Source organism: Pristiophorus japonicus, chromosome 13 (genome assembly GCF_044704955.1).
Source record: "Pristiophorus japonicus isolate sPriJap1 chromosome 13, sPriJap1.hap1, whole genome shotgun sequence".
NCBI lineage: Eukaryota > Metazoa > Chordata > Chondrichthyes > Pristiophoridae > Pristiophorus > Pristiophorus japonicus.
In genome coordinates this window covers 192,576,777-192,599,240 of record NC_091989.1, presented here as the reverse complement: position 1 = coordinate 192,599,240, position 22,464 = coordinate 192,576,777, and the positions used below count along the sequence as shown (strand labels likewise).

The following is a 22,464-nucleotide window of genomic DNA, read 5'->3' as shown; positions in this document are numbered from 1 at the left end:
TCAGTAACACAGGGCGCTGGGGGAGAGGGGCTTACTGATTGACAGTATAGGGAGCTGGATTACCATCAGTGGAGATACGGTCAGTAACACAGGGCGCTGGGGGAGAGGGGTTACTGAGTGACAGTATAGGGAGCTGGATTACCATCAGTACAGATACAGTCAGTAACACAGGGTGCTGGGGGAGAGGGGTTACTGAGTGACAGTGCGAGGGAGCTGGATTAACATCAGTAGCGATACAGTCAGTAACACAGGGCATTGGGGGAGGGGTTACTAGTGACAGTGTGAGGGAGCTGGATTAACATCAGTACAGATACAGTCAGTAACACAGGGCGTGTAAAGTCCTGACCTTGCAGTATAGACTTACACGAGGCACATGCTGAATCAAGGTCACTCTGGACCTGCACCTTTATTTCACAGCTCTCGAGTGGCACACTCGCCTGAGACCTGTCTTTATATACCTGTGTGGAACAGGTATGCAGTGTCTCCTGCAACTGCACCCCTGGTGGTAAAGTATGCTTGTGGTTACAGGTCATATCTATTTACAGTCATGTATAGCATGATAAGATACAGTTATATACAATAGTGTGAGATACATGACATAGTTTAGCACAAACACGTTGTCCCCTATCTCATTCCACCTCCCCCTCGAATTTCGGTCATGGTACTCAGTTAGCTTCCGGCGCTTTGCCTCAACAATTTCATGCATGTCTGGGAGGAATAATGAGAGCCTAGTCTTTAAGGTCCGTTTCATCAATAGTTGCGCGGGGGGAACCCCAGTCAACGAATGCGGACGAGATCTGTATGCCAGCAGCAGTCGCGATAGGCAGCTCTGCAGAGTGGGACCCTGGATTTTGAGCATGCCTTGTTTAACGATTTGTACTGCTCTCTCCGCCTGGCCATTGGAGGCTGGCTTGAATGGTGCCGTCTTAACGTGATTTATGCCGTGGTCAACTATAAAATCTTGAAATTCTGCGCTGGTGAAGCACGGACCATTATCACTGACCAATATGTCAGGAATTCCGTGCATTGCAAACATGGTTCTAAGGCTCTCCACAGTGGTGGAGGTGGTGCTCGAGTTTAAAATGGTGCACTCGATCCACTTTGAAAATGCATCAACAACTACGAGGAACATTTTGCCCATGAATGGGCCCGCATAGTCTACATGCACCCGCGACCACGGTTTGGTGGGCCAGGGCCAGGGGCTTAAAGGGGCCTCCATGGGGGCATTAATGAGTTGGGCACAAATGGTGCACCGACGGACGCAGAGCTCCAAGTCCACGTCAATGCCAGGCCATCAGACGTGGGATCTGGCTCTGGCCTTCATAAGGACGATCCCGGGTGCTCGCAGTGGAGCTCCCGGACAAATGCCTCTCTGCCTCGTAAGGGCATAACTACTCGGCTGCCCCACATCAGGCAGTCTGCCTGTAGTGAGAGTTCATGCATGCGCCTATGGAAAGGTTTGATCTCCTCGGGGCAGGCATCATGAGCCTCTACCCAGTCACCAGTTAAAAAACATCTTTTGACTAAGGATAACGTGCGGTCGCTGGCCTTCCAGGCTCTGATTTGGCGAGCCGTCATGGGCGAACCTGTGGATTCAAAGGCATTGATTGCCATGACCATCTCACAATCCTGTTCGTCAGACCCTTCCGTGGTCTCCAGGGGTAACCTGCTGAGCGCGTCGGCACAGTTGTCTGTGCCTGGTCTGTGCCTTATGGTATAGTCGTAGGACGCCAGCATGAGTGCCCACCGTTGAATTCACGCCAAAGCGTTGCCGTTTATTGCCTTGCTCTCGGATAGGAGGGACGTGAGGAGCTTGTGGTCGGTTTCTAATGCGAACTTGGCCCCGAAAAGGTATTGGTGTATCTTTTTGACACCGTACACGCACGCGAGCGCCTCCTTCTCAACCATACTGTACCTGCGCTCCGCCCGCGAAAGTGACCTGGAGGCATAAGCTATGGGTTGTAATAAACCCACATCATTGACATGCTGTAAAACGCACCTGACCCCGTACGCTGATGCATCACATGTGAGAACTAACTTTTTACCTGGGTCAAAAAAGGCTAAAACACTGTTGGAACACAGAAGGTTGCGTGCCTTATTGAAGGCGCGTTCCTGGGCGTCCCCTCAAAACCAATCGCACCCCTTTCTGAGTAGCACATGGAGAGGCTCCAGCAGCGTGCTCAAGTTCTGCATAAAGTTCCCAAAGTAATTGATTAGCCCGAGAAAGGCGCGCAGTTCCGAGACATTCCGGGGCCTGGGTGCCAGGCGAATCACTTCGGTTTTGGACTCTGTTGGGCGGATTCCATCAGCGGCAATCCTTCTGCTCAAAAATTCAACCTCGGGCACAATAAACAGACATTGGATTTCTTAACTCTTCGGCCTATCCGATCCAATCGACTTAGTACTTCCTCCAAATTGCGGAGATGAGAGTCGGTGTCCCTGCCCGTGATGAGTATGTCATCTTGAAACACAACCGTCTCCGGGATGGACTTGAGCAGACTCTCCATGTTGTGCTGGAATATAGCAGCTGCCGACCTGATGCCGAATGGGCATCGATTGTACATGAAAAGGCCTCGATGTGTGTTGATGGTGGTGAGTAGCTTAGACTCTTCGGTCAGTTCTTGCGTCATATACGCAGATGTGAGATCTAGTTTCGAGAAAAATTTTCCTCCAGCCAATGTGGCAAATAGGTTCTCCGCTCTGGGCAGCGGGTATTGGTCCTGTAGGGAGACTCTGTTTATGGTAGACTTGTAATCCCCACAGATTCGTACGGATCCATCAGGCTTCATGACGGGGACGATGGGACTTGCCCAGTCGCTAAATTCCACGGGTGAGATAATGCCTTCACGCAGAAGCCGGTCCAGTTTGTGTTCAATCTTTTCCCTCATCACATAGGGCACAGCTCTAGCCTTGTGATGGACCGGTCTGGCATCCTGTGTGATGTAGATTTTAACTTTAGCCCCTTTGAAGGTGCCCACACCTGGCTGAAAGAGATGTTCAAAGTGACTTAGAACTGTTGAGCAGGAGGTCCGTTCCTTTGACGACATGGCGTGAACATCATCCCATTCCCAATTTAGTTTTGCCAGCCAGCTTCTCCCCAACAGTGCTGGGAGATCTCCGGGGACAATCCACAGGGAAATTCGGTGCACCATACCTTTGAGTGTGACTGAGAGCATGGCGCTGCCAAGGACTGGGATGATTTCTTTGGTATAGGTCCTTAGTTTGGTGTCGATCCTTGTGAATTTTGGTCTGTTGCTTTTGTGCGGCAATAGCTGTTCAAATTGTTGGACGCTCATGAGAGATTGACTAGCTCCCGTGTCCAGTTCCATGTTGACAGGTATCTCGTTGAGTAGGACCCTCATCATTATTGGAGGTGTCTTGTTATAAGAGCAGTGGCCATTGATCGTGTTGACCCGCTGTACCTCGGTGTCCCGGGTACTGTCCCCATCGTCTTCTGGTCCGCTTTCCGACCCTTCCGATTCGTATACCAGCCGAGCTGCTGTTTTTCTGCACATGCGGGCCAGATGCCCTGTATAGTTGCAGTTTCTGCAAACAGCATGCTGAAATCAACACCCCCTTGTTGAGTGCCTTCCCCCACATCTCCAGCACAGACCGCTTCCATTGTTTCCGAAGGATGAGCTGCGTCTGGCTGATCTCTCTTGAGCATTTCTTAGTCTGTAGTTGATTGCTCGCATTGTGGGTTGATGAAGTGTGATCGGCCGTTCATGTGGCCCTTGATGGCTTCTGGCACCACTGCCTGCTGTTGAGGGCCTGCTCTCCTACCTTTGTCTGTGTGTGGGGGTAGCAGCTTGTTTCACGCTGTCAACCCCTTGTTCTGATGTTTCTTTAGTTGTCTTACCCGCAGTGTAGATCAACCTCGTTTCTTCTTCTCCTGCCAAGAATGTCTGTGCGACCAGTGCTGCTGCCTCTAGGGTCAAGTTCTTGGTCTCTATAAGCTTTCGGAATATGCCTGCGTGGCCTATTCCTTCAATAAAAAAGCCTCTCAGTACTTCTCTCCTTAGTTCATCGGAGAACTCACATAAACTAGCCAGCCTCCGAAGTTCCGTCACGAAGTCGGGTATGCTCTGGCCCACACAGCGTCTGTAGTTGTAGAACCTGTGTCTGGCCATGTGTAGGCTGCTCGCTGGCTTCAGGTGGTCTCTCACCAGTGTGCTCAATTCTTCAAACGACTTGCTTGCTGGTTTCTCAGGTGCCAGCAGATCCTTCATTAAGGCGTATGTTTTCGTGCCACAGCTGGTCAAGAGATGGGCTCTTCGCCTGTCTGCCTTATCGTCGCCTAACCAGTCTTTGGTTACAAAGCTTTGCCGGAGCCTTTCTATAAAGACCTCCCAATTGTCTCCAGCATTGTATTTCTCATTTGAGCCATTGGTAGCCATTCTATGGATTCTGTGATCCCGTAACTCGTCGCCACTGTAAAGTCCTGACCCTGCAGTACAGACTTACATGAGGCACATGCTGAAGTCAAGGTTACTCTGGACCTGCACCTTTATTTCACAGCTCTCGAGTGGCACACTCGCCTGAGACCTGCCTGTGTGGAACAGGTATGCAGTGTCTCCAGCAAGTGCACCCCTGGTGGTAAAGTATGCTTGTGGTTACAGGTCATATCTAGTTACAGTCATGTATAGCATGGTAAGATACAGTTATATACAGTAGTGTGAGATACATGATACGGCACAGGGAGAGAGGTGTTACTGAGTGACAGTGTGAGGGAGCTGGATTAACATCAGTAGAGATACAGTCAGTGACACAGGGCGCTGGGGCAGAGGGGTTACTGAGTGACAGTGCGAGGGAGCTGGATTAACATCAGTAGTGATGCAGCCAGTGACACTGGGCGCTGGTGGAGAGGGGTTACTGAGTGACAGTGTGAGGGAGCTACATTAACATCAGTAGAGATAGAGTCAGTAACACAGGGCGCTAGGGAAGGGGGTTATAGAGTGACAGTGTGATACAACTGGATTAACATCAGTACAGATACAGTCAGTAAAACAGTGCGCTGGAGGAGAGGGGTTACTGAGTGAGTGTGAAAGAGCTGGATTAACATCAGTAGAGATACAGTCAGTAACACAGGGCTCTGGGGGAGAGAGGTTACTGACTGACAGTGTGAGGGAGCTCTATTAATATCAGTACAGATACAGTCAGTAATACAGGGCGCAGGGGGGAGACGGGTTACTGAGTGACAGTGTGAGACAGCTGGATTAACATCAGTACAGATACAGTCAGTAACACAGGGCTCTGGGGGAGAGGGGTTACTGAGTGACAGTGTGAGGGAGCTGGATTAACATCAGTAGAGATACAGTCAGTAACACAGGGTGCTGGGGGAGAGGGGTTACTGAGTAACAGTGTGAGGGAGCTGGATTAACATCAGTAGAGATACAGTCAGTAACACAGGCGCTGGGGGAGAGAGGTTACTGAGTGACAGTGTGAGGGAGCTGGATTAACATCAGTAGAGATACAGTCAGTGACACAGGGCGCTGGGGCAGAGGGGTTACTGAGTGACAGTGTGAGGGAGCTGCATTAACATCAGTAGAGATACAGTCAGTAACACAGGGCGCTAGGGAAGGGGGTTATAGAGTGACAGTGTGATACAACTGGATTAACATCAGCACAGATACAGTCAGTAACACAGGGCGCTGGAGGAGAGGGGTTACTGAGTGAGTGTGAGAGAGCTGGATTAACATCAGTAGAGATACAGTCAGTAGCACAAGGTGCTGGGGGAGAGAGGTTACTGACTGACAGTGTGAGGGAGCTCTATTAATATCAGTACAGATACAGTCAGTAATACAGGGCGCAGGGGGGAGACGGGTTACTGAGTGACAGTGTGAGACAGCTGGATTAACATCAGTACAGATACAGTCAGTGACACAGGGCTCTGGGGGAGAGGGGTTACTGAGTGACAGTGTGAGGGAGCTGGATTAACATCAGTAGAGATACAGTCAGTAACACAGGCGCTGGGGGAGAGAGGTTACTGAGTGACAGTGTGAGGGAGCTGGATTAACATCAGTACAGATACAGTCAGTAACACAGGGTGCTGGGGGAGAGGGCTTACTGAGTGACAGTGTGAGGGGGCTGGATTAACATCAGTAGAGATACAGTCAGTAACACAGGGTGCTGGGGGAAAGGGCTTACTGAGTGACAGTGTGAGGGGGCTGGATTACATAAGAACATAAGAACATATGAATTAGGAACAGGAGTAGACCATCTAGCTCCTTGAGCCTGCTCCGCCATTCAAAAAGTTCATGTCTGATCTGGCTGTGGACTCAGCTCCACTTACCCGCCCGCTCCCCATAACCCTTAATTCCCTTATTGGTTAAAAATCTATCTATCTGTGATTTGAATACATTCAATGAGCTAGCCTCAACTGCTTCCTTGGGCAGAGAATTCCACAGATTCACAACCCTCTAGGAGAAGAAATTCCTTCTCAACTCGCTTTTAAATTGGCTCCACCGTATTTTGAGGATGTGCCCCCTAGTTCTAGTCTCCCCGACCAGTGGAAACAACCTCTCTGCCTCTATTCTGTCTATCCCTTTCATTTTTTTAAATGTTTCTATAAGATCACCCCTCATCCTTATGAACTCCAACGAGTAAAGACCCAGTCTACTCAATCTATCATCATAAGGTAACCCCCTCATCTCCGGAATCAGCCTCGTGAATCGTCTCTGTACCCCCTCCAAAGCTAGTATATCCTTCCTTAAGTAAGGTGACCAAAACTGCACGCAGTACTCCAGGTGCGGCCTCACCAATACCCTGTACAGTTGCAGCAGGACCTCCCTGCTTTTGTACTCCATCCCTCTCGCAATGAAGGCCAACATTCCATTCGCCTTCCTTATTACTTTTTGGGATTCATGCACAAGGACCCCCAGGTCCCTCTGCACCGTAGCATGTTGTAATTTCTTCCCATTTAAATAATATTCCCTTTTACTGTTTTTTTTTCCAAGGTGGATGACCTCACATTTTCCGACATTGTATTCCATCTGCCAAACCTTAGCCCATTCGCTTAACCTATCTAAATCTCTTTGCAGCCTCTCTGTGTCCTCTACACAACCCGCTTTCCCACTAATCTTTGTGTCATCATTACAGGTACAGTCAGTAACACAAGGTGCTGGGGGAGAGCTGTTACTGAATGTCAGTGTGAGGCAACCGAATTAACATCAGTACAGATACTGTCAGTGAGACAGGGCACTGGCGGAGAGGGGTTACTGAGTGACAGTGTGAGGCAGCTGAATTAACACCAGGAGAGATATAGCGGTTTAAGACAAGTGTCACAATAAACCTGCAGCATTTGAAACATGAATCTGCACACAGGATTGCATTGCTAAATACATTTTATTTTAAATACAAAAATTGATATGTAAACAGTTTGGAACTTATTTGAATAATATTAAACAGAAGTGCAAATGAACCTGATAGACCGAGCAGTGAACCACAGTGATTATGTCTTATTGCTTTTTTCTCCTTTTCTTGTGTCTCATCAGCCACCCGCTGGATCTGTGAGCATTAGACGACCCACTGCTGTACGGGATGATGTGTTTGTGCTCCCAGCGCACCTCGCCAGTCCTCAAACACACCTCCAAACTCTTTTAGCTTTCTTTTGTTCACTTTTAAAGGTCAGTTCAATAAATCCCTCTCGCAACTAAAATCTTTGTGCTTTTCCAGGTATCGGTGCTGACTGCACCACCTCACTACTTTATAAATCACACAATGGTCAGGAGGCTTAACTGTCCCTCTTAAATAAATGTAGAGCCCCCCCCCCACCCCCTCATTTATTGATGGTGTCTGAATTATGAGGAACAGCCTCACTCACACCAAGAACATAGAGAATGTGGCTCACACCTCAGATTCTGAATCAGAGAGCCAGAAATCACCAGAGTTCTCGGCCAGCCAGCATCTCGAGGTCGCACTAACTCTCATTCACTCGGACACCTTTCATTCCCACAATCCCGACTCCTTCAGCGCATTTTGCAGCACTATAGGGGGCAGGGGGAGGGGGTACCTATTGGATCATCCTTTCAGAGAGCTGGCACAGGCACGATGGGCCAAATGGCCTCCTGTGCTGTATCATTCTCTGATGGAGTGTCACAATTTCAGGGATAATGAGTCCATTTAGACTCCGATTGACCAGTAATAAATAGTCCACTCCTGAATTCAAGAACGGTTGCAGTGGTGATTTTGTGCCCATAGGTGTCGATAGCGAGCTTTGTAAATTGAATGGGATATAGTGTGTACCAATGAAAGTGGCAGGAGATGGGATACTACAGCAGGCTGATTTCACGGGACGCAAGAAGAGCTTTGGATGAAGAAATCTTTTCCAGCCATTGGATCGCACCCTTCCGGAATATCGACTTTACAATCTCCCCATTAAAGCATCCAACTCTTCCTTAAATGAGTCCGGTGTCCTCGCCTCAACCACTCGCCATGGAAGCCTCTTCCAACTGTTCATCAAACTCTCGTGTACGAACATGAGAAATAAGAGCAGGAGTCGGCCATTCGGCCCCTTGAGCCTGCTCCGCCATTCAATAAGATCATGGCTGATCTTCCTCAACTCCACTTCCTGCCCGATCCCCATATCCCTCGATTCCTTCTTTACAAAACTACTTCTGACCTAGACTCCCGTCCCTGGGACCACTTTGACTTGGTGTATCTATAGAATATTTATTCGACTGGCAGGCTTTCCAACAAGGAAAGCTTGGATGTGCTCTATAGCATCCACCTGGTGTGGGAATCTCATCCCTTCCTCATTGACCTCCTCATTCCAACCTAACGGAGCTCAAAGTTGACCCCAGTGTAGCCGAGGCCACACGGGGAGATTCCAATCCCTATCATTGCTACTCTTGACCCACATTACTGGAAAGATGTGATTTCACTAGCGAGGGCACAGAGGAGATTTACCAGGATGTTGCCTGGACTGGAGAATTTTTGCTCTGAGCAAAGGTTGGAGAGGCTGGCTTCGTTTTCTTTGGAACAGAGGAGGCTGAGGGGAGATTGAATTGAGGTGCATAAAATTATGAGGGGCCTGGAGAGAGTGGATTAGACAGGCCTGTTTCCCTTAGCAGAGGGGTCAACAACCAGGGGATATAGATTTAAAGTAATTGGTAGAAGGATTAGAGGGGTGTTGAGAGCTTTTTTCACCCAGAGGGCGGTGGGGGTCTGGAACTCACGGCCTGAAAGGGTGGTAGAGGCAGAAACCCTCACCACATTTAAACAGTACTTAGATGTGCACCTGAAGTGCCGTAACCTACAGGGCTACGGACCAAGAGCTGGAAAGTGGGATTAGGCTGGGTAGCTCTTTTTCGACCAGCACGAACACGAATGGGCCGAATGGCCTCCTTCCGTGCTGTAAATTTCTATGATTCTATAACCCTCAATGTTCAAAATGATGTCAATAATAATCTTTGCGAAATAAATTGACCTTTTTTTCCAAAAGCTTTGGGCCTTGTCGCTTTCATAACAGGAACTGAAGTTGGGCAGGTGGCAAGACCTTCAGGAGGCTCAATCCTGCAGGGCATCAAGCCCGAGAAACTCGGCGATACTACTGCTAGTGCGTGACAGTAACATTCTCATCACGCCCCAGCCTCCACCAGTTGTCTCCATCTGCCGCTGGCGGGAATGGCTGGCTATTGGCATTAGAGGAGCGGAGGGCAGGTGAGCACGATAGGACCCGCCAGAAGATACTTTCGGGGAGGTAACCTGCAGGTGCCAGCGGCAGGAGGCGGGGAGATTGTTAATCATATGGTCGCGCTACACAGGGAGGAATTCCAGGGGTGTGGAGCCATGGGCATTGTTGGCATCACGGTGTCTGAGCGAGGGGGGTCGGGTCGTTGGCTACAGGAAAAGCAATGTGCAAGCGATTTATCACCTCGCCACTGGGCAGCACTACAAATTCCTCTTGCATAGTTGGTTCTAATCTCCGAGCAACAATATTTCTCATTTAATACCCACTAAAGGACACACACGCGTTTGATAACGGTTGCACAGCAGCCAAAGGTGACCATCGTATCCTCTCAAATCAAGCTTCAAAGGACGGACAGGTCATGGCAGGACTTAGACTTCTGCTTGAAGGCCATCTTCTTGTTGTTCCTGGCCACGAGACGGCCCAGGAAGCGCTTGGCCTTCTGCCCGATGCTCTCTCGCCTCTTGGCGTTGGCCAGCCGCCTCTCGTTGTCCTCCTTGCTGTCTCTGCGCAGTCTGATCTGCCGGATGATACCCTCAAAAAGATCCCTCACATTGTGGTGAAGGGCAGCGGAGGTCTCGATGAACTTGCAGTCGAATACCACCGCACACGATCTCCCTTCTGCGGAGAAATCAGAGAATCGTATTACGGTTCAAGAAGAATGACCGAACAAACTTACATTTATATAGCGCCTTTCATGACCACCGGACATCCCCAACACTTTACAGCCAATGAAGTATGTTTTGGAGTGTAGTCACTGTTGTAATGTGGGAAACGCGGCAGCCAATTTGTGCACAAAGCTCCCACAAACAGCAATGTGATAATGACCAGATAATCTGTTTTAGTGATGATTGTGGAGTAATTAATATTGGCCCCTGGACACCGGGGAAAACTTCCCTGCTCTTCTTCAAATAGTGGCCGTGGGATCTTTTACATCCACCTGAGAGGGCAGACAGGGCCTCGGAAAGACGGCACCTCCGACAGTGCAGCACTCCCTCAGCATTGCATCGAAGTGTCAGCCTGGACTATGTGCTCTTGTCTCTGGGGTGATGATGTGAATCCATGACCTTCTGATTCAGAGGCGAGAGTGTGACCCACAATGCAATGGCTGACAGAGAGAGACACAGAGAGATAGAGAGATATGAAGAGACAGAGAGAAAGAGCAAGAGAGAGAGAGAAAGAGATAGATAAAGAGAAATAGACAGAGAAATACAGAGAGGAGAGGGACAATGAGAGAGAGGGACAGACTGAGAAACACTCCCAACTATTCATGATTACTTCCCTTCACCCCCAGGGCTGGGAGGGTCTTTCCCTCTGGAGCTCTGTCAGGTTGAGTGTTGACTTGTTTCCATTTCAGACGCTGTGTTTCGAAGCAGTGGTCCTACTTACCTTCCACCGACACCTCTCTGGATCGCACCAAGTCGCTTTTGTTCCCGACCAGGATGATGGGGATGTCCTCTGTCTGTCTTGCTCTCCTCAGCTGGATCCTCAGCTCCGAGGCCTTCTCGAAGCTGGCCCGGTCTGTCACCGAGTACACGATGATGTAGGCGTCTCCCAGCTTCATACAGTGATCCCGGATCCAGTTGGTGTCATCCTTCAAACATCAATAAAGACACGCTTTTACTCTCCTGATATCAACCAAGATCGCAGCCACATCATCCCACCAGCACACTGAGGTACCTGCACCAATACTGAGGCCAACATCAGTCTATCCTCCTCCTGGGCCAATGTCAGTCTAGCCCCCTCCGCCCCTCCCAGGGGCTGTGACAAATAATGGTTCACAACTAGCACTTTGCATTGGTGCCATTCCATCATTGGGCTACCCAACTGTGGTTGACCACTCAAGGTGGGTTATGCCTCCCTCTCTGATTGGCCAGATAGCAGCACAGCTTTGGCGAGATTGAAAGGCTAAGTGGTTGGGCAGCTCCTCAATCCTGTTGCTGTGTCTACCGCCCTCCCATCTGCCAGTGTCCCATGCTTATTATTCTCTTTGCTGTATCAGTTTGCTCCATACTATTAGCCTGGACTAATGATCCTGAGACCCGAGTTCAAATCCCACTACGGCAGCTAATAAAATAAATCTGGAATAAAAGGCTGGTGTCAGTAATGGTGACCACAACACTACTGGTGTAAGAAATTGTGAATAGAAAGAAATAACTTGAGATCAAAAAGTCTCTTCAGACTGCTGTTAGAATTGAAGATTAATTCCGCGGTGTAATAGCTAAAGCGACTTGTACAGCGTGAACATAAATAACTGATAATGGGCGGCTCCAAACATCTTAGGGCCAAGAATGGTCTGTCTGACTCCAGCCTTGGGAGGATGTGAAGAGGAGTTGAGACAAAACTCGACATGCCATTGGTTGAATGGACCTGTCCCTATCTTACACCAGGCCCACCCCTCAAAACAGAATAAAAGAAAGACCGAGAGGGTGTTTTAGGGCAGACGGTGAAGATTTAAACTGTTTGTGCCAGGGACTACTACCAGCTACTTGTCATGGTCGTATGTCTATCCAGATTGTGTGCTGTGTTTGGCTATATTTGAACTACCGCTCCCTTAATAACATGCCTTATAACTTCTAAGACCCTTTGGGTATCTGTGTGTGACATGTGATCCTAAATCTTACACTGGATTGTTGTAAAAACTCATCTGGTTCACCAATGCCCTTTAGGGGAGGAAATCTGCCACCCTTACCCGGTCTGGCCGATATGTGACTCCAGACCCACAGCGATGTGGTTCACTCTTAACTGCCCTCTGAAATGGCCCAGCGAGACACTCAGTTGTACCAAACCGCTACGACAAAGACCTTCACAATACCAACTGCAGCGCTTCAAGAAGGCGGCTCACCTACCTCTCAGGTGGACAATTAGGAATGGGCAATAAATGCCGGCCTTGCCAGCGATGTCCACATCCCGAGAATGAATTGAAAAGTGTGCTGCAGCCCCTTCCTGTCCTTTTGGCCAGTTCCCCAACACTGGACCCTACACCTTGTTTTGGAATTTCTTTACTCTGACTGAACTTTGGCCTCAACAGTCATTGTGTTCAGAGAGGGGACGGAAGCCAGTCAAGGGTTTGCATTCCTCCAGTGATCCCCTGCTGGAAGGTGTGTGTGTGTGTGTGTGTGTGTCAGGTGAGGCCAGACACGGTTGAATATCCTGCCCACATTCAATGCCGAGCCTCGGACCTGGAGAAGGATGAGGCACCAAAGTAACGCCAACGCTCAAGAAAGCAAAGCCCAGCGGGAGGCTGGAAAACTGAGACAGGAGGCTGGTTCTGAGACCGAGAGCACACAGAAAAAGGACCAACCTGCTCCCAGATATCGAACACGAGGAGATTTGCTTCCTCCCCATCCACCAAGATCGATCTGTCAAATGTGTCTCCTGAAAGGAAAGAGATTGGATTTAGATTGGGATCCAAATCATAACAACTCGCTGCCTAAATAAAATTCTCCTCGTCTCCCCTGTGGCCTCTAATTCTGCCCTCTTGAGCATCCCTGATTATAATCACTCCACCATCGGTGGCCGTGCCTTCTGTTGCCTGGGCCCCAAGCTCTGGAACTCTCTGCCTAAATCAGCCATGATCTTATTGAATGCGGAGCTGGCTCGAGGGTCTAAATGACCTACTCCTGCTCCTATTTCTTATGTTCTTACCCTCTCCGCCTTTCTACCTCTCTTTCCGCCTTCAAGATGCTCCTTAAAACCTCCCTCTTTGACAAGTTTTTGGTCACCTGCGCTAATTTCTACTTATGTGGCTTGGTGTCAATTTTTTTTATCTCATAATCCTCCTGTGCAGTGCCTTGGGACGTTTCCCTACGTTAAAGGCGCTATATAAATTCAAGTTGTTGTTGTTGTTGTTGTTGCTGGTTCTTTTTCCCAATCACCTTAAATCTGTGCCCGCTAGTTAGCGACCCTTCTGCCAGTTTCTCATTATTTACTCTAAAACCCTTCATTATTTTGATCACGTGTTACTTGGTACAGCTCCTCAAAGATAATCGCATGTTACTGAGCCCCTGGGTGTCCAGACACTGACGCCTTGGCTCAGTAAGACCACGACCAGGTCGGACTTGCATTCTCTGTTCCCGTTGTGAATAGGCGTGGTCACCATGCTTTAGATCAGTAGCACCATTGAGGTGGCATGGCAAGATCCCAAGGTGGATCCGGTTGAGGGAGGTCATTGACGCGTCTTCGCTTATCCATCCAGAAAGACACTGCAGGCTTACCCCTCCCCCTCAAGGGCATGGGATTATACGTTTAAAGACTTCAGGTGTACAATAGTGATTTGTAGCATCAGCTGTGGCTCAGTGGCTAGCACACATGTCTCTGTGTCAGAAGGTTGTGGGTTCAAATCCCGCTCCAGAGACTTGAGCACAAAAATCTAGTACTGCCACAGGTGCTGCCTTTCGGGTGAGACATTAAACTGAGGCCCTGTCTGCTCTCTCAACTGGGTGTAAAAGATCCCAGGGCACTATCTCGAAGAAGAGCAAGGGAGTTATCTTTGGTGTTCTGGCCAATATTTATCCCTCAATCACCATCACTAAAACAGATTATCTGGGTCATTGTCACATTGCTGCTTGCTGTGTGCAAATTGGCTGCCTCGTTTCCTGCATTACAACAGTGACTACTCTTCAAAAAAAAGTACAGGTGCCTTATTGGCTGCAAAGTGATTTGGGATGTTCGGTGGTTGTGAAGGGTGCCTGCATCTGTTTAATGCGCAGGTCTTGGCTCCAGCCATCTCCGGGTGCAACTGAAGAGATGCTAATTCATGGCCCATGACTTGTTGTGGGTTGAGATAACTAATGGTTATCCAGTTGCTGGGGGAAACCGTGAACTCGGGAGGTGGAATCTATTAATATCCCCGAGTGAGCCTTGCAGGTTGCTGACACAGGAGTCAGGAAATGAATCACACAGGGCCAATACTAACAAAATCGATACAGTGCTCAGGTTCCCAGAGCTGAGGGCTGCAGCGATTATTTATATAATACTGGGAAACCCAGATAACGGAGTGAGGGGCAGAGTGCGGGACTGCACCAAGTGTTGAAAGAGCAGGAGACAAGAGTCTAACTTCATCAAGGATCTCTGGATGTACCCGCCCGCGACACACGTAATCTGAGGATGCAAGGTGCACAAACCGTTCAACCTGTCTTGAAAGACTTGCATTTATATAGCGCCTTTCACGACCTCAGGATGTCCCAAAGCGCTTTACGGCCAATGAAGCACAGAATCACAGCACGGAAGGAGGCCATTCGGCCCAAAGAGCCCCTGTCGGCTCTCTGCAAGAGCACTTCAGCCAGTCCCCCTTTCCCCGCAGCCCTGCACATTTTTGGTCATCTGCCCTAATATCTCCTTATGTGGCTCGCTGTCAACTTTTGCTTGATAATGCTCCTGTGAGGCGCCTTGCAATTATATGCGTAAATAAAAGTTGTTGTTGTTAGACTAGGAATGGCATGGTAAGGGTGCACTAGTCTACTGGTTATGTCACTGTACCAGTAATCCATAAGACGCAAATTCAAATCCCATTAGTTTGAGAATTTGAATTCAGTTTTAAAAATCTGGAAATAAAAACCAGTAAAGAAAGACTTGCATTTATATAGCGCCTTTCACGACCACTGGATGTCTCAAAGCACTTTACAGCCAATTAAGTACTTTTGGAGTGTAGTCACTGTTGTAATGTGGGAAACACGGCAGCCAATTTGCACACAGCAAGTTCCCACACACAGCAATGTGAAAATGACCAGATAATCTGTTTTCTCGTTATGTTGATTGAGGGATAAATATTGGCCCCAGGACTCCAGGGATAACCTCCCTGCTCTTCTTTGAAATAGTGCAATGGGATCTTTTACATCCACCTGAGAGAGCAGACAGGGCCTCGGTTTAACATCTCATCTGAAAGACGGCACCTCCAATAGTGCAGCACTCCCTCGGTACTGCACTACAATGTCAGCCTAGATTTATGTGCTTAAGTCCCTGGAGTGGGACTTGAACCCACAACCTTCAGATCCAGGTTGCTGCCCACTGAGCCACAGCTGACACTGAAGTGACCATGAAGCTGTTGGATTGTCATAAAAACCCAACTGGTTCACGAATGTCCTTTAGGGAAGGAAACCTGCCCTGATCTGGGGCTCTATGTGACTCCAGTCCCATTGCATTTAGCTGCCCTGTGAGGGGTCTGATCATGGCCTGCGGCGGTTCAAGAAGGCAGCTCACCACCTCCTTCTCAAGGGACGGGCACTAAATACCAGCCTTGCCCACAGCGCCCACGTCCCGAGAATGAAATAAGGAACTGGAGCAATGAGTGTTGGTTGCTCAGTGAGGATGCCGGGAGTGTTGTTGGGCAGGTTCGGAGAAACAAGATAAGGTCAGAGGGAGACTGGCCACAGCAACATCAATAATGTGGAGAGACAGAAAAAAGGCCAGGAGGGTATGGACAGAGGCTGGAGGGTACAGGAGGACCATCAATGCTGGTCAGATAGTCAAAGTTCCCTCAGTAATCAGGCAGAAAGGAAAGGTAACGTGGGCAGTTCGCAGAGTATTTCATAGTCTAGAAATCTAGGTGTGTGTGTGCACTTCAGTTTCTTTCTTTTTTCCTGCAATCTGCTCTCATTAACATTCACCATGGCAATGGCATTATCAGATCTCAGGGCCTGTCATACACCCCATCCATATTCTCGCTCGTGAGTCCCACTCTCTCTCTCTACTCCTATTCTCTCTGGCTCTATTACCGGTCTCTCTCTCTCTCTCTCTCTCTCTATTCCTACTCTCTCTATTCCCGGTCTCTTTCTCTCTATTCCTATTCTCTCTTTCTCTCTATTCCTACTCTCTCTCTCTCTCTCTCTATTCCCAGTCTCTCTCTTTCTCTCTCTTTCTCCAGAAAGAGAACTACGATGGAGGTAGAGTGAAAGAGTGGTGCGAACTTGAATCAGGTGAGGTTGGAGAACCATCACCATAAATGGTTAAAGTGGTTACCAGGAAGAGTGGTGAAGATAGGTGGCTCTCACACATCTTTGGTCAAGATGTTGGATCATGGACAAGTTAGGTTTGTTCACATTGATCATATTTTACCTACAGATGTGGAAGGAGTTGAAAGTTGGAATGATTCGATTATTTCTGATGAGGCAGATAGTCTTGTTACAAATAGAGTACCAGTAGCAAATCCTACATCAAATGTACTGGAAACAAGTCCAAGAGAAAGTCAGAATTTAAGTCTGAGTCCAAGTCAGGCAGATAGACGGTCTGAAGTTGTAGAGAGTCAAAATGTAGATGAAGGCTTACCATTGGAGAAAAACTCTCCTCAGGCTCAGCCTAGAATGAATCTAAGTCTTAAAACAAGATTGCAAAGTTCTGTTAAAAAAGAAGGTATTCTCTTTGAAACAGAAAACCAATGGGTAAGTTTGATTTGAAAATATGGAATAAGTTCATATTTTCTGTTGTGTATAACCATGCAAGTTATGTACGATTATTATTTTGTTATGATTACTTCTTCAATAAGGAGGGAGGTGTGTAATGGAGAGCTCCACCTAGTGGACTACTGATGTACTGCAACTACTGATTTATTAATAAAAGATCATGTGACAGTCACATGATGACAGTTTCTGTTAAGAGCCATCTTGTGTGTGTGTGCTTCTGTGTGATGTAAGGATATTACACATTCCTACCCATTCAATCACACTCACCTCGCCCCTCAGTCTCGTGTGGTTCGCTCTCCTCCACCCCGCCGAATATCCGCGCCAGGCTGGATTTGCCCACCCGATGCTCCCCGAGCAACAGCACCTTGTACAGGCTGCTGTCCGAGTCGCTGCCACTGGAGATGACTGAGTCAGACGAGCCGGACGCCCAGCTGTCCCGCTGTCCCGGGCCGTGGGAGGTGCGCCCCAGGTTGGAGAGATTCCCCGCCTGCACCGAGCCGCGGAGCTCCCGCTCGTCCACCGGCATACTCCTCCGGTGCAACGGCTGGGGGAGGTGCGGCGGGGTGCTCCCCCGCCTCCTGTCCAGCCCCCGGACCGAGTTCAACTTGTTCAGAGTCATCTTGCTCCCCTGCAAGGAGAGAGAGGGTGAGGGAGAGATCGAGGGAGGGAGGGGGAGAGAGGGACGGAGGGAGAGGATATATAGAGAGAGAGAGATAGAGGGAGGAGGAGGAGGGAAGGGGGAGAGAGAGGGAGGGAGGGAGAGAGGAAAGGAGGGAGAGAGAGGATATAGAGAGAGGGAGAGGGAAGGGGGGAGATGGAGGGAGAGGGAAAGAGGGAGGGAGAGGATATAGAGAGAGGGAGAAGGAAGGGGGGAGATGGAGGGAGAGGGAAAGAGGGAGGGAGAGGATATAGAGAGAGGGAGAGGGAAGGGGGGAGATGGAGGGAGAGGGAAAGAGGGAGGGAGAGGATATAGAGAGAGGGAGAGGGAAGGGGGGAGATGGAGGGAGAGGGAAAGAGGGAGGGAGAGGATATAGAGAGGGGGAGAGGGAAAGAGGGAGGGAGAGGATATAGAGAGAGGGAAGGAGGGAGAGAGAGGATATAGAGAGAGGGAAGGAGGAAGAGAGAGGATATAGAGAGAGGGAAGGAGGGAGAGAAAGGGAGTGGGAGAGAGAGAGAGAAATGAGAGAAGAGAGAGCGAAATAGAGGGAGAAAGAGGAGAGAGAAATGGGGGACAGAGAGAGATCGTGGGAAAGAGAAAGATAGAGGGAGAGGGGGCAGAGAGATAAAAGAGGGAGAGAGTGGGGGAGGGAGAGGAGAGAAAGAATGGGGAGAGAGTGGAGAGATTATTTAAAGGTGCATGATACAAAGAAAAAATATTTGTTTGACAAACGCCTGAGACATTCCAGGAGGTGGGGTTCGGCCCCACAATATATATCCCACCGAAACTCCCTGTCTGGGGCCCCACCTGACAAATGTTCGTGAGCCCCAGACCCCAGGGTGTGTGTGTGTGTGGGGAGAGTGGTAACTAACAGAGACTCAGATGCATCATTTGTTTGGGAAAGTGTCAGCGCGGACTGTTAAACCTTTTCTCACAGTCAGAACCGTGAAAAGGTCTCAGTGTGAACAGGTCCTTGTCTCACCGGGTGGGATAACTGAGTGAGACCCTCCCCACACTCAGAGCTGGTGAACACGCGGCGTGACACCACTCCCCATGCAAACACACTCGGGCTATTTATTCACTGACACCACCCCTTTCATTCACAGACCGACAAAAATATTCTTTTGATAAGTTAACGTGATTCTGGAAGCTTTTTTTAAAATATCGCCTCTGATAATCTTTTAACGAGAAAAATGTTTTTCAAATGGTCACTGTTTCTAAATATAGATTGTGAGGATATAAATTGAATGAAACGCACTCCCACAATATTTACATTGTGATCAGTGAGCTGGAAAAGACGCCCCTTGTGCCAAGACTCCCTCCCAAGGCCAGTATACGGCCTGCGAGATTAGTCACCAACGTTCACTTATTTATATATCATTGCCCTCTCATCTCTGAGTCAGACCAGTGTTGGTTCAAGCCCCACTCCAGAGTCTTGAGCCCAAAATCCAGTACTGAGGGAGTGCCGCACTGTCGGAGGGGCAGTACTGAGGGAGTGCCACACAGTCGGAGGAGCAGTACTGAGGGAGCGCCGCACTGTCGGAGGGGCAGTACTGAGGGAGCGCCGCACTGTCGGAGGGGCAGTACTGAGGGAGCGCCGCACTGTCGGAGGGAAGTGCTGAGGGAGTGCCGCACTGTCGGAGGGGCAGTACTGAGGGAGTGCCGCACTGTCGGAGGGGCAGTACTGAGGGAGTGCCGCACTGTCGGAGGGGCAGTACTGAGGGAGTGCCGCATTGTTGGAGGGTCAGTACTGAGAGAGCGCTGCACTGTCGGAGGGGCGGTACTGAGGGAGTGCCGCACTGTCGGAGGGTCAGTACTGCAGGAGCGCCGCACTGTCGGAGGGTCAGTACTGAGGGAGCACTGCACTGTCGGAGGGGCAGTACTGAGGGAGCGCCACACTTTTAGAGGGACAGTACTGAGGGAACGCTGGACTGTCGGAGGGTCAGTACTGAGGGAGCGCTGCACTGTCCGAGGGACAGTACTTGGGGAGCACCGCACTGTCGGAGGGGCAGTATTGAGTGAATTAGTGAATGAGTGAATCAATGAGTGAATAAGCCATTGACTGAATCAGTGAGTGAGTGAGTAAATCAGTCAGTGAGTGAGTGAATCAGTGAGTGAGTGAGTGAATCAGTGAGTGAGTGCGTGAATCAGTGAGTGTATGAGTGAGTGAGTCAGTGAATCAGTCAGTGAGTGAGTGAGTGATTCAATGAGTGTATGTATGAGTGAGTGGGTGAATCAGTGAGTGTATGAGTGAGTGAGTGAATCAGTTAGTCAATGAGTTAGTCAGTGAGTCAGTCAGAGAGTCAGTGAGTCAATCAGTCAGTGAATCAATGAGTGAATCAGTGTATGTATGAGTGAGTGAGTGAGTCAGTGAATGTGTCAGTCAGTAAGTCAGTGAGTGTATGAGTGAGTGAGTCAGTGAGTGAGTGAATCAGTGAGTGAATGAATCAATGTATTTATGAGTGAGTGAGTCAGTGAATCAGTGAGTGAGTGAGACAGTCAGTCAGTGAGTGAGTGAGAAAGTGAGTCAGTGAGTGAGTGAGTAAGTCAGTGAGTTAGTGAGTGAGTCAGTGAGTGAGTCAGTGAGTGAGTCAGTGAGTGAGTCAGTCAGTCAGTCAGTGAGTCAGTCAGTCAGTCAGTGAGTGAGAAGTCAGTGAGTGAGTGAGTCAGTGTGTCAGTGAGTGAGTGAGTCAGTCAGTGAGTGTATGAGTGAGTGAATCAGTGAATGAGTGAATCAATGTATGTATGAGTGAGTGAGTCAGTCAGCGAGTGAGTGAGTGAGACAGTCAGTGAGTCGGCGAGTGAATGAGTGAGTAAGTCAGTGAGTGAGTGATTGAGTCAGTCAGTCAGTCAGTGAGTGAGTGATTGAGTCAGTGAGTGAGTGAGTGAGTCAATGGGTCAGTCAGTCAGTGAGTGAGTGAGAGCCCCTATCCCCCTCACACAGCACCCCCTGAAGCGGCGGTGTCCGGGCTCAGTCAGGGTGGCAGTGTCAATGGTCAGGGAGCTTCTCTCCCAGCAGCGCCTCCGAGCAATGACCGCCCTCCAGCTGATGATTGAAATGAGCTTTCTGTCCCCTCGCCAACCCCTCGCAAATAATAGTCAGTGAGAATTAGCAATGCTCTGAGACCGGGAGCAAACCTGTCTTTAAAGTACTTTCTCTGGGATTTTTGGAGATATTGTTGCCGACTTCAGACACATCACCAAATCCCCATTAAACCCTCAGGCTCCAGATCATGGCGAATAATTCGCGCAAAATTATCCACGGCCAGTTCTGCCTCTCCGGCAACATATCACTCTTCTATAAAAAAAAAGATTAAATCAGAGAAACTCGTGTCTTACTGTCACTCGGAGAAGCGTTTGGGGAGAAAGCTGCACAGAACGATCCCAGTAACTCTCCTGTTGGCCACCGAGAAGCAGAGTCAAGTGCCCCCACTTGTGTGTTCACTTGCCTGTGCCCCTCAAGCTCTGTGTCTGTGTCCCACACATAGTTCAGTCCTCAGTCACAAACCCACAAGAGGTTTTTCAAACTCTGTATTAAATGCAGGGTTCCCTACCTGTTCACTCTGGTTGGAGATGTTGGTCACTGTAAACAGTCCTCTGGTCTGCTCTCGCTTGAGTGAGCTCTGAATTTATTTGCTGCTATTCCCCAGCCCCAGGCTCTATTTATAATCCCCCAGTCAGCCCCTGACATCACCATCTCGATTACTATCAGTGCCCTGAATAAACTGCACAGAGCAGCTGACCCTGACTGAGCACACACAGCCGAGCTTTCTCAGAGACTCCCCGCCCTTCTCACTCCATTTATTTCAGGGCTTTATTTATAGCATTCAATTTTTTATTTCTCCTGATGACAAAAAAAAATCAAGTGTCATCATCACAGCCCGGTTCCTGCTCCTGCTGGGTACTGTGAATCCCTGCTGTATTGGCATTTCACAGAATGGAGGTTGTGGGTTCAAGTCCCACTCCAGAGACATGAGCACATAAATCCAGGCTGACCTCCCAGTGCAGTACTGAGGGAGCGCCGCACTGTCGGAGGGGGCAGTACTGAGGGAGCGCCGTACTGCCCCTCTGACAGTGCGGCAGTGCTGAGGGAGCGCCGCACTGTCAGAGGGGCAGTACTGAGGGAGCACTGCACTGTCGGAGGGGCAGTGCTGAGGGAGCACTGCACTGTCGGAGGGGCAGTGCTGAGGGAGCGCCGCACTGTCAGAGGGGCAGTACTGAGGGAGCGGCGAACTGTCGGAGGGGCAGTACTGAGGGAGCACCGCACTGTCGGAGGGGCAGTACTGAGGGAGCGCCGCACTGTCGGAGGGACAGTACTGAGGGAGCGCCGCACTGTCGGAAGGGCAGTACTGAGGGAGCGCCGCACTGTCGGAGGGGCAGTACTGAGGGAGCGCCGCACTGTCGGTGGGGCAGTACTGAGGGAGCGCCGCACTGTCGGAGGGGCAGTGCTGAGGGAGGACCGCACTGTCGGAGTGGCAGTGCTGAGGGAGGACCGCACTGTCGGAGGGGCAGTGCTGAGGGAGCACCGCACTGTCCAAGGGGCAGTACTGAGGGAGTGCCGCACTGTCAGAGGGGCAGTGCTGAGGGAGCATCGCACTGTTCGAGGGGCAGTACTGAGGGAGCACCGCACTGTCCGAGGGGCAGTACTGAGGGAGTGCCGCACTGTCAGAGGGGCAGTGCTGAGGGAGCACCGCACTGTCCGAGGGGCAGTACTGAGG

General features: G+C 49.7%; 1 protein-coding gene across 1 annotated transcript; it reads right to left on the bottom strand.

The window, feature by feature from the left end:
- Window positions 1–7,325: 7,325 nt before the first annotated feature.
- Window positions 7,326–21,385, bottom strand: rrad (Ras-related associated with diabetes). The gene is made up of 5 exons (XM_070898313.1): window positions 21,301–21,385; window positions 17,356–17,716; window positions 12,993–13,066; window positions 11,078–11,282; window positions 7,326–10,309 (listed from the first exon to the last, which is right to left on the bottom strand). Exons 2-5 carry the CDS (start codon window positions 17,705–17,707, stop codon window positions 10,032–10,034), a joined length of 909 nt encoding a protein of 302 aa, XP_070754414.1. The 5' UTR covers window positions 17,708–17,716; window positions 21,301–21,385; the 3' UTR covers window positions 7,326–10,031.
- Between the last annotated feature and the right edge of the window lie 1,079 nt (window positions 21,386–22,464).